General features: G+C 41.9%; 1 protein-coding gene across 5 annotated transcripts in view; it reads right to left on the reverse strand.

The window, feature by feature from the left end:
- Phactr1 (phosphatase and actin regulator 1) overlaps positions 1 to 12,350 on the reverse strand; it is a 434,482-nt gene that overhangs the window by 403,668 nt on the left and 18,464 nt on the right. For all 5 annotated transcript variants that reach the window (XM_070024551.1, XM_070024552.1, XM_070024555.1 and 2 more), the window contains one exon: positions 1,216 to 1,362. In XM_070024551.1, the coding sequence (XP_069880652.1) occupies positions 1,216 to 1,362 (147 nt within the window). The remainder of the gene's footprint in view (positions 1 to 1,215; positions 1,363 to 12,350) is intronic.

Raw genomic sequence — 12,350 nt, forward strand, 5'->3', positions numbered from 1 at the left:
TGGGAATAGTAGACTCTGAGCTAGGTGAGGTCTTTTTGATTCTCTTAATCCCTTGGTTTCTCTGTCTTTTGTGCTCTCCTTTCTTTCTTTCTTTCTTTCTTTCTTTCTTTCTTTCTTTCTTTCTTTCTTTCTATCTTTCTTTCTTTATTCTTTCCTTCCTTCCTTCCTTAAATCTTTCTTTCTTTCTTTTTTTCTTTCTTTCCTTCTTTTTTACTTTTTCCTTCCTTTTGTCCTTCCTCCCTCCCTCCCTTCCTTTTATCCTCTCCTTCCTTCCCTCCTTCCTTCTCCCTCCCCTCTCCTATTTTTCCTTCTCTCTTTCTTTTCCTTCCTCTCTCTCACCCTCTCATTTTCCTCCTTCTTTCCTATCTTCCTTTCCTCATCCTTTCTCTATGTTTCCTTTCCATTCTCCATCCTTTTCTTCCTCCCTTCATTCCTTCCTCTCTTCTTTCACTTTCCTTCCTCATATTCCTTCTCCAGTGCTCTTCTCTCTTTTTTCCTCTCCTTCTCTACTCAGTTACCCTTTTCACTTAATTCTATCTGGGCCACTTCAAGCACTGATTCCAGGGACAGCACCCCTCTCCTACTCATGCTTTTCTTTCCCTTTTTGCTTTTCCAGCCACCCGACTGCCTTGCAACTGCTCCACCCGGAATAAGGTTCTGCTCCCCTGCAACCAGCCCCGCCCCCTCTCCAAAGCGGCGGCGGCCTCCACCATCAAAACCACCAGGAGTCTGAATGTCACCAACAAGTTCCACCCTGTAGTGGCTCTGCCCCGGAGCATCTGCTTGGAGCCTGGCCAGACCCTCCGCCCACAGCCAGCATCCCCAGGGGCGCACGGGGCTGCGGTGATTCCTAAGATCATTGTTAGCCCTGACCACACTTTCTTTTCTTCCAGCGAAGGGGTGTGTGTGTAGGGGGGGGGACCTGTGTGTCACTCTTGGGTGGACGCAGGCTTCCATGCGCCGCCCTCCCCCACCTCTGCAACACACACACGCGCGCGCGCACACACACACACACACACACACACACACACATACACACCCCCTCCTTGCACGAGGTGACACAAAGAGAGCCAGCCAGAGCGCAGGGCGCAGGGCACAGGGCTGGGTGGGGAGGGGGGCGCAGGGAGGGACGTGGGGGGGCAGCTGGTTGGGAGGAAGGGAAGGAAGGAAGCCGGGTGGCATGGACTGGGACCCAGGGGAGAGAGGTGTCCTTACCTGCCCCCAGGTTAAAGGAGATCCTGGCCTCCGCCAGGTACGGGGTGTCACTCTTGGAGCGGACTCTGCGGATGGGCCTCCGGTCTATGTCATCCTCCGAAGATGCCGCCATTAATGTGGGAGGCAGGAGCAGGGTCGCCCGGCGAGCTGAGAGAAGGAGATGGAGAGAGAGGGAGAGAGAGGCGGAAAGGGGGAGGAGGGGAGAGGAAGAGGCTCACACACATGGAAAGGGGGAGGGGAAGGGGGATGGGAGAGGAGGGGAAAGGGGGCAGGGAGGGAGGGGAAAAGAGAGGGGAAAAGGGGAAAAAAGAGGGAGAGAGAAAGAAAGAGAGCAAAGGAGAGAAAAGGATGAAGGGAGAGAAAGAAAATCCGTTAAGGATTTGTGGACTGGAGCAGAGATCAGGCTATCCCTGGCTGGTGCCAGGGGTTCCCCACCCCCCCCCCCAGCCTCACACACCTCCTTTTATTTCAGTCCTGGACCCAGGGGGGGTCTTTGCTATGGACAGGCACCCCGCCTTCTGCCTGCAGCCCCAGTTTCAGCCGCTGGCACAGATAGGCAAATGCAAAAGAATGTGAAGACTCCAAAGCAAAGATGCCAGGTCAGCACTCTGCCCGCTCCCGCCAAGCGCACTTAGTCTGCTTTTCAAATACACACTAAGGTCTTCTTCATCAGCAGGATTCTGTAGTCTGAGTATTGGGGACCACACAGGCTGGTTTTGGGGGATCCCTGAATACACTTGTCACTCCTGGGGTGCAAGCCCTGGATCCTTGGTCGTGGAGGAGGGCACCACTTTGCCCCAGGCCAATCCTCTGGCTTCCTTTTGCCCAAGGATGAACTCAAACAAGAGATAGGACCAGAACTGAAATCCTCACAGCTGTCTTCCCTGCCTCTTTCAGCTCTGAGGCAGGGAAGGGAGGAAAAGTGTACACAAGTTTGGAACACTTTTGAGGTAAGGGCTCTATAATTGGTTGTTTTGAAGGTAGAGGAAGACATATTTGCACAGAATAGAATGACCCTTCTACAATGACTAACTTGTAGGATGTATTTAACTCGACATAAACACCCACTCCTTCTAACCTCCAACTTTCTCTTTATCTGGCCCAGGTATAACACAGATAACAGTGCTTGGGCTGGACCTGTAGTTTGGACAACTCAGTACCATTGTCTCTGAAGTGAGAGGCTAATATGAAGGGACTTCACTTTCAACATTTGGCTCTGTTGTCCACAACTCTTCCCCACAACACAACAGAAGAAGCAGAAAGGTTTCCGGGTGGTGAATCAGAACAGTTTGATGCTCTTTGAAGCTATTGACGGACTCAAGTCTTTTATGTTTGTTTTTCTGCAACTTCTGACACTTGGTCTTTTTTGTACCCTGATGTGGCCACTCTACTTTAATAAGTGCCTACCTGCAGTACACAGATCATCTTAGTGTGGTACAAAAAAATCTCAGTGTGGAGTTCTGCCCTTCTGTCTCAGGGGAAGCAGTGTTTCTCTGGCTCTGCTTCAGTTCCCTCTCCACTGTATTCCCTCCCCCTGAAGTCTTCAGTCTCCATTCATTTATTTATTGACTCCACATATGTAGAAACTGTTCATCTTAGGAAGAAAAAAAATGTATCTGACCTTGGCCTTGGAGCTTCCTCTACCCTTAGCATATCATTTCTTTCCATTTGACACTTCCTATGAGACACTTGGCCCTCCTCAGTCCAGTTTTGCACCCAATTCCCTTCCTTCCATCCCCACCTTTGGACTATACCCTCATTTCTCAAGCAAATTTATTTTTAAATAATTAATGCCTTTCTAACAGTTATATCAATCTTGTTCTTTCTTGATCACTTTGAAATACTTAGTAATCTCTCTCTCTCTCTCTCTCTCTCTCTCTCTCTCTCTCTCTCTCTCTCTCTCTCTCTCTCCCTCCCTCCCTCCCTCCCTCCCTCTCTGCCACTTGAAATTATCCCTTCTTTTGGCCTTCTAGTACTAGACTACCTCCTTTTGGCCACTTGATTTCCTTTCTGGTTCTCTACATCTTAATTTGATACTGCTTCTCAGGAGCCTCTACAGCCTGATTTTACCCACCCTTTCCATCTTTGTTTCTGATTATTCATAATTTACTGACAATGGTCCAAGTTTACCTCATTTCTGCATCTGCCTCTACATTCATGTGGTGTACCATGAATCTCTTCCCCATAAAAACATTCCATGAAACTAGCATATAGTAAATACATGCTCAGGAAACATTTTTGGATAAAAGAAAGAAGAAGAATGATGGTGAGAAGAAGATAAATAGTAAAAAGGAATGAGAGAGTTTTAAACAACTAAGAAGTAGTTAAATTGGGGACTAAATCCATGTTCACCTGATTTGACATCTTATGATCTAAATGTGTGCATTCAACATTCCATGAGATTGTTGCAAATGCTACCCCAGAGATACCACATCCTCACATGTTCAAATATCTTGCATTAAGATGGTGGAGTAGTTACATAGAGTATGAGTATATCCTCCCTTATGCTAACCTCATCTCTAGATCATTCATGTCTTAGATTATTTATAATGCCTCATACAATGTAACTTTGGTATAGTTTATGGTATATTGTTTAGGAAATGATGAATGGCCATAGTCTGTGCATACTCAATACAGACGTAATTTTCACAGTATTATCTATCTGCTAACTGTTAGAGGATGGAAACCCCATGAAAATGAAGGGAAGACCATATACTGATTTGTATACATATGTATACATATATACATATGTATGTATGTACACATACAAACACATGCACTATGTGTATATATACATATTAGCATTTTATACACATATACATATATTCATATGTGTATATGCACACTTACACACATATATGTATGCACACATATACATGCATACACTATGTGCATGTACACTCACTAGCCACATTTTCCTTTTTTTCCCTCCCTCCCTCCCTCCCTCCCTCCCTCCCTCCCTCCTCTCTCCCTCCTTCCTTCCTTCCTTCCTTCCTTCCCTCCCTCCCTCCCTCCTTCCTTCCTTCCTTCCTTCCTTCCTTCCTTCCTTCCTTCCTTCCTTCCTTCCTTCGTTCCTTCCTTCCTTCTTCTCTGTCTCTCTCCTCCCCCTCTTGCTTTCTCTTTCTTGTTTGAGACTTATACTAGAACTCACTGACACATGTTTTCACTCATTGGCTGGTGCTCTACCACCTGTGCTATGCCTCTTACTGATTTTTCTTTCTTCTTTTTTTGTTTTTGTTTTTGTCAGTCATGGGCTTGAACTCTGGGTTGGGGCGCTGTCCTTCAGCTCTTCAGCTCAAGGCTAGTGTTCGACCACTTGAGCCACAGCGCCACTTCCAGTTTTCTGGTGGTTAATTGGAGATAAGAGTCTCACGGACTTTTTCCTGCCTGGGCTGACTTTGAACCTCAATCCTCAGATCTCAGCCTCCTGAGTAGCTAGGATTACAGGCTTGAGCCACCGGTGCCCGGCTTTTCTTTCATTTTTTGAGAAAGGGTCCCACTATGTAGCCCAGGATGGCCTCAAACTCAAAATTTCTCTGGGGTGTACCTCCTTAGGGCTGAATTTCACATGTCCACCATCACATCTGGTTTGATATACTTTAAATTCACTTTTCCATAACATTTGCCTCATTTTGTTATATTACTTGTATTCTCTGTTAAGTATAGGTTTTTAATGGAGTGTTTCTTATTCCAAAAAGCAACAAAAAGAGGTCTTTGGCTCATCAAATTAACCGTGCAAGTTAATATTTTAGATGTTATTCCATGCTATAATTTTAAAAATGTAAGTTTAGGTTCTTAAGGAAGTGTAAAAGGCAAAAAACTAAATTAAATCAATTCTGGATATTATATGGACCTCCTCTGAATGAAGGCAGTGCTATTTATTCCCAATGCCTGGGATTCCTAATCTCCTGAATTCTCTCATTCATTGGCCATATCTACATAAAGCCAAAAGTCATCTGAAGGTATGAATGCCCTTAGGTGTTTCTTCAGTTTGTTTTTGTTTTTGTCAGTCATGGGACTTGAACTCAGAATCTGGGTGCTGTCCCTGAGCTTTTCTGCTCAAGGCTGGTGCTCTACCTCTTTGAGCCACAGTACCACTTACAGTTTTCTGGTACTTAATTGGAGGTAAGAGTCTCACTTCCTGTCTGGGTTGGCTTCGAACCATGATCCTCATATCTCACCCTTATGAGTAGCTAGGATTACAGGTCTGAGCCACCAGCACCCGGCTACCCTTAGGTTTTCCAACGTTTCTTTTGTTGTGGGGGGGGTCCGGTTGTGGGGCCTGTACTCTGGGCCTGGGCGCTGTCCCTGAGCCCTTCAGCTCAAGGCTAGCACTCTACCACTTGAGCCACAGCGCCACTTCGGGCTTTTTTCTTTTTGCTCATGTGGTGCTGAGGAATCGAACCCAGGGCCTCAGGCATGCAAGGCAAGCGCTCTACCACTGAGCCACCTTCCCAGCCCTCCAACGTTTCTTTGATTTTATGTAGACATCATTCTTGATAGAAATTAAGTCTTTGAATTTCTATTTCTTATTCATTTAACATTTTAGAATAGAAACTTAATATTGCTACCACTTAATGTTTATCCCTCTTTATTGTTGTTGTTGTTGGTGGTGGTTTTAGAGCTTGAGTTTAGGGCTTGGGTGCTGTCCCTGAGCCTCTTTGTGCTCAAGGCTAGTGCCTTGAGCCATAGCCCCACTTCTGGTTTTTGAGTGGTTAATTGGAGATAAGCGTGTCATAGGGACTTTTCTTCCAGGGCTGGATTCAAACCATGATCCTCAGATCTCAGGCCTCAGAGTAGCTAGGATTACAGGTGTGAGCCACTGGTGCCCATCAGATTATCCCTCTAAGTGAGCTTTTGTATTTATTTACAACAGGTTTTTTTATGGGAATAATTCTAGATAGACAAACTTTGGATAAAATGGGCACAAAATACTGTCTTTCCTTACCGTGTTGAATTCTTTTAGCTTATTTTCATTTTTAATTATTATCTTTCATTATTGGCTTCCCTAATTTGCTCTTTTCTTTATTGTTCAATGAATTGTGTGGGGTTTTTTTGTTTTTTTTGTTTTTTTTGTTGGTCGTGGGGCTTGAACTCTGGGCTTGGGCGCTGTCCCTCAGCTCTTCAGATCAAGGCGAGCGCTCTACCACTTGAGCTACAGCGCCACTTCTGGTTTTCTGGTGGTTTATTGGAGATAGGAGTCTCACAGTCTCTCTTGCCCCGGCTGGCTTTGAACCTCGATCCTCAGATCTCAGCCTCCTGAGTAGCTAGGATTACAGGCGTGAGCCACCAGCGTCCGGAGAATTGTGTGTTTTTTTTAACTTTGGCTGTTTCCTTGCCTCTTGTTCCTTCAGTTCTTCCTAACAATGCTCGTATTGAGTTAATCCTTTTTTTTTTGCATTCTCCTCTTGTCCTTGTCTAAGTCCTCATAGGAAGGGCTTCTGCTTGTGGGCTTGTCATAGGATTTCCACATTCACTGGAATTCCTTCCAGATTCATGGATTCTTATACTAAAATATGTAGGTTGCAGCAAGGGATAGTGGTTGCTAGTCCCTCTATTGTCATTTCTCACTACCAAACACTGAGCACTTTGCTGTGCCAGTGTAGGTCTGAGCTACCTCACCCACAAAAACAAAAGACTCATGAGACATAATTGTAAAGGTTCTGTCTACCTTCAACACCTCATAGCTATATACACTTACTCTTGTATTTCTACTCCTTTCCATAAACTTCCATGGCATATTTTGTTTTACTTTAAGAAAATTTATTTTCCTTTGATTTGTAACTGGTCATATGTAGAAGATATGATAACTGTACATCTCCAAAGTGACTTCATATTACATAACTTTGTATCTCTTAGAAACTACTCCCCATTACAGTTGCAACTAAAGGACAACACCTGTATGATAGAATGTACGGATGTGAGTGTGTGTGTAGGGGGAATTGAATTCGATTGTAATCTCAACAAATCATACACATACACACACATAAACTATGTATATTAGTTTAGATTATATCAATTATATGTTCTATGATACAGTTTATATGCTATAGTTTATATATATGATTTTTTTTTTGGATCCAGTTGTGGAGCCTAAACTCTGGGCCTGAGCACTGTCCCTCAGCTCTTCAGCTCAAGGCTAGTGCCCTACCACTTGAGCCACAGCGCCCCTTCCGGCTTTTTTCTTTTTGCTTATGTGGTGCTGAAGAATTGAACCCAGGGCCTCAGGCATGCAAGGCAAACGCTCTACTACTGAGCCACCTTCCCAGCCCCTATATATGATTTATATACTTATATTTATATAACTTTACATATTTTGTATATTTTATTTATATTAAATTATATATTACTTATATTATATATATTTATATATTATATTACTTATATATAGTTATATATGAGCATACTATAAGTTATAAGTATTATAATATTATTATATTATATAAAATATAGGTTTATGTGTGTATATTATATAATGTATATTTATATATTATATATTTATATATTTATATATTTAAGTGTATATAAGTTCTTACATATTTATCTATAGCATATGTAATTTATATATGTTATAGTACATCTGTATCTATTTCTTCTCTTTAACATACAACTGCTGATCTGGGAAAAGTACTTCTCTCCTTTTCCTCCTAAGGACAGTCAACATTCAAAAATTCCAGACCAATATTTACATTTCATTTCTAGAGTTAAGAATCAGAGAGAAAAAGTGAGGTGCCCCAAATAAAGGCATTTTCTTATACATACATCACTCCCATTTAAGAGGATGGAGATGAGAAAGGAAAAGATAATGGAGCAACATTCCATTTTTTTTCTTTTTATGGGTAGTGGGGCTTGAACTCTGGGGTGGATGCTGTACCTCAGCTCTTTAGCTCAACCATTTGAGCCAAAGTGCCACTTCCGGTTTTCTGGTGGTTAATTGGAGATGAGTCTCGTGGACTTTCCTGCCTGGGCTGACTGAGTGGTGATCCTCAGATCTCAGCCTTCTGAGTAGCTAGGATTATAGGTGCGAGCCACTGGTGCCTGGCAACATTCCATTCTTATCAAGAAAGTTTTTCAGGTGAGTAAGTCTGATCCTTTACAATTATTTGTCCATGTGTGTATCTAGTACACCTTTAAACCAGAATCACTTGAAGAGTGGCAACATATGTATTTTCTTTTCTTTTGGTTTTGTCTGTGTAAGACAGGGTCTTTCTATGTATGCCAAACTAGGCTTGAACTCGCATTTCTCCTCTATCAACCTTCCAAATGCTGTGATTACAGGCAATACTGTATATTAAAAGCCTTCATATCATTATATGTAGGTAAACTGAAACTATAACTTCAATGACTAAACTTTAGAACTCCTTCAATATGAAGTATGCATTGAGAATATGGAAGAACTGAAGCACTCAGACATACTTACCTAATCACTTTATGCATGTTTATAAAAACATGGATAGCCCTATACGCTTAGGTTATGACATGACCAAGAATGTCCATGATAGATTTACTTATAGTGGCCCCAAACTGAAAATAATCTGGGTAGTCATAAGCACACACACACAAATAAAATAATTGTATTAGCTTCAGAGTCATCCTGCATAAAAATGAAAAAAAATATTGCTATAAGCAACCTCATGGATGAATCTTATAGACATAATGTAGACAAGAATCCATTCTAAAAGAGTATATGTAAGCTAGCCACAGTGGCTCACACATAATAATAGCACCTTTTCAGGAGGTTGAGATTCAGAGAATCATGGTTCAAAAACAGCCCAAGCTAATAAGAAGCTGGGTGTAATATATGCATTTCTCATCACAGTTACACTGGAAATGTAATTAGAAAGATCACAATCCAAGCTGGCCAAGGCATAAAAAAATAAGCTTATAAAAAATAAAACCCTAAAGCCAAAAGAGACAGGAGGTGTGGATCAAGTAGTAGAGCACCTGCTTAGCAAATGCAAGGTCCTGAGTTCAAATTCCAGTAACACCACAAGAGCAGAACATACATTGTATGAGACTATATACATGATATTAAGGAAAAAGCAAAAGCGTAACATACTCTGTATCTTTAAAAAAAAAAAGTGCTAGGTTTGAACTTGGGGATTTAGAATTTTCTCTATATGATTGCTTAGCTGGTGATTTACCATTGGAGCTATGTTTCTAATCTTATTCTGGTAGCTATTTTAGAGATAAAGACTCTTGGACTTTTTCTTTTTTTCAGTTATGGGGCTTGAACTCTGTGCCTGGGCATTGTCCCTGAGCTCTTCAGCTCAAGGCTAGTGTTCTACCACTTGAGCCACATCACCACTTCCAGTTTTCTGGCGGTTAATTGGAGATAATAATCCCACAGACTCTCCTGCCTGGGCTGTCTTTGAACTGTGATCCTCAGATCTCAGCCTCCTGAGTAGTGAGGATTACAGGCATGAACCACTGGCACCCAGCTTTTCTTGGCCTTATCTGCTTGGGCAGCTTTGAACCATGATGCTCTGGATCTCAACCTCCTGATTACCTAAGATTGCAGGCATGAAAAACTGGTGCCCAGTGACATATTGTGTTTCTTGATCTAGGTGACAGTTGTACTTTTGATAATGATGTTTACTTTTGGAAAAATTCAAATCACATATTTTGTATTTGTGCATTATCAAATGATGTATGTGTGATATGCTACACTAAAAATAAGTTCAATAAAAAACTTTCAGATTTTTATACATATTAGTCAGCTTGAGAATTATTCCCTTTAACTCTAAGTATTTGCAGAGTTACCCTATTAATAGGGTAAATTAAATTACTAATGAAAATAGTTTATTCATAAATTGGGATGTCTTCATAACATCATTATTTTACCATGCCAAATGTCTACATTGTTATGTTTGACTCTGAGTTTCAGTCTTTTTTTGTTTGTTTGTTTTGGTTGGTCATGGGGCCTGAACTCTTGGGCCTGGTCGCTGTCCCTCAGCTCTTCAGCTCAAGGCTAGTGCTCTACTACTTGAGCCACGGCACCACGTCTGGCTTTTTCTGCTGATGTGGTGCTGGGGAGTTGAACTGAGGGCCTCATGCATTCAAGGCAAGCACTCTACCATTGAGCCACCTTCCTAGCCCCTGAGATTTAGTCTTTTAGTCTAACAACATCTCCATTGAATACTCATAATTTTTAAAATATTACACTCCCAACATTTGGACCTACATTGGCAGCAACATAATAAAATCACTGAATTGGGAATGTATACAAGAAACAAAGGGACATAATAACAGTAGGATTGTTATGCTTTGGTCAGGGTCAAAATGAGAGAGGACATATTAAGAGAACACAGAAGCCTCACATAGAATCTGAAAAGGCTTGTACTGGCCAAATTATGGCGATTTAACACCAAAACCAATTAAGAAGCACTGGAGGCACTGGAGACTCACATCTGTAATCTTAGAGATTCATTGTCATTGCACAGACAAGATCTGAAAAGCATGTACGAAGCTGGGGCAGGAAAATCCATTCTTATTTCCAATTAACCACCAAAATGCTGGAATTGGAAGTGTGATTCCAGTGGTAGAGCACTAGCCTTGACCACAAAAGCTCAGAGACAGCTTCCAAACCCTGAGCTCAAGCCCCAGTAAGGTCATGCATTCATGTACACATGCACGCATGCACGCACACACACACACACACACACACACACACACACACACACACACAAGTACACAAAACATACACATCTCCTAATGAAAGATCAATCAGTGGGAATAGGACTTATGACTACTGATCATACATGGGTAAACAGATTAAAAACTGCTAAGAAAAAGATGGACATGAAATGAATGAATAAGTAAACAAGCAAATGAATAAATTCAGGAATGGAGTGGTCCCTTCCTTTAGTGAAATGTCAAAAGCTAACTGATCAATGTGGAGGGACTTAGAGGAAAAAGGATCATTTTACAGCCATCCTAATGGTAAAAATCAAACCAGAACCAATAATACATTCTCAGTGTAGCTGGTTATTGTGAAGAAAAGTGGGGATGCTTTTGCAGTCTAAAATTATCCTTTCACACCGTTAGTTTCAAGGTAGAGATTGGACAGAATCTTGCTTTGGGAATGAAAACTATCATCGCCAATGAAGGACACATGGATATGTGGTGTCTCCAGATATGATTTCTCCTGAAATGAAGACTGTCATGATCCAGCCTAGAAGGGGTACAGTTGAATCTAATAAGAAAAGGTCAGACCACTCCTAAATTATGAATGGCCTATTAAAAACCGGCAGAAGAACTATATTGCTCACAAATGCCAAAGTCTTAAAAGATAAATTAATAGTATGGAAATTTCCATTTCAAGGAAGGTAAAAGAGACCTGACCCTTGACAAAGCCCTACTAGACCTCAATATTGCATTGAACTGACCATCGCCTAGCCTGATTCTGCCTTGGAAGAGAAGAGTGCTCTGACAGGACAGGATGGGACGAATTGTAAGACTGAAATGCAAACAACAGGTTAAATTAAAATATTAGTGTAAAATTTGCTGTAATTGATACCCTATGGTTATAGAAAGTACTACATACACACACACACACACACACACACACACACACACACACACACACACACACACACACACACCTTTTACATTCCTGTCTCACAGACAGACAGAGGTAACAGAAGGGAAGAGACAAGAGCAGTGAACTGAGTAAAATGACATCAAAAGGTGAATCTGAGGAAGTGCATAGGTGTTTATGCTATTATTTTATTCTTGCAATTTCCTGCATTTTAAATTATTTCCAGTACATGGGTAGTGCCAGTTCTGGTGTTGGGCGCCTCTAATCCTAGCATTCAGCAGGCAGAGACAGGTGGAATGACAATTCAACATCGCCTGGGCTATATTGAAAGTTCCAGGAGGGTCTTGGATTACAACACTGACACACACACACACACACACACACACACACACACACACACACACACACACACACACACACACACCTACATAAAAAATACCCCAAACCAAGCTAAGTGTTGGTGGTTCATACCTATAATTCCAGCTTGAGCTCCAAGGATCACAGTTGGAAGCCAACCCAGGCAAAAAGCTGGGAAGTGAAGCTGTTGCTCAAGTGATAGAGTTCTAGGCTTGAGCAAAGAAAGCTAAGGGACAGT

Source organism: Dipodomys merriami, unplaced genomic scaffold (genome assembly GCF_024711535.1).
Source record: "Dipodomys merriami isolate MVZ:Mamm:240054 unplaced genomic scaffold, mDipMer1.0.p SCAF_16, whole genome shotgun sequence".
Lineage (NCBI taxonomy): Eukaryota > Metazoa > Chordata > Mammalia > Rodentia > Heteromyidae > Dipodomys > Dipodomys merriami.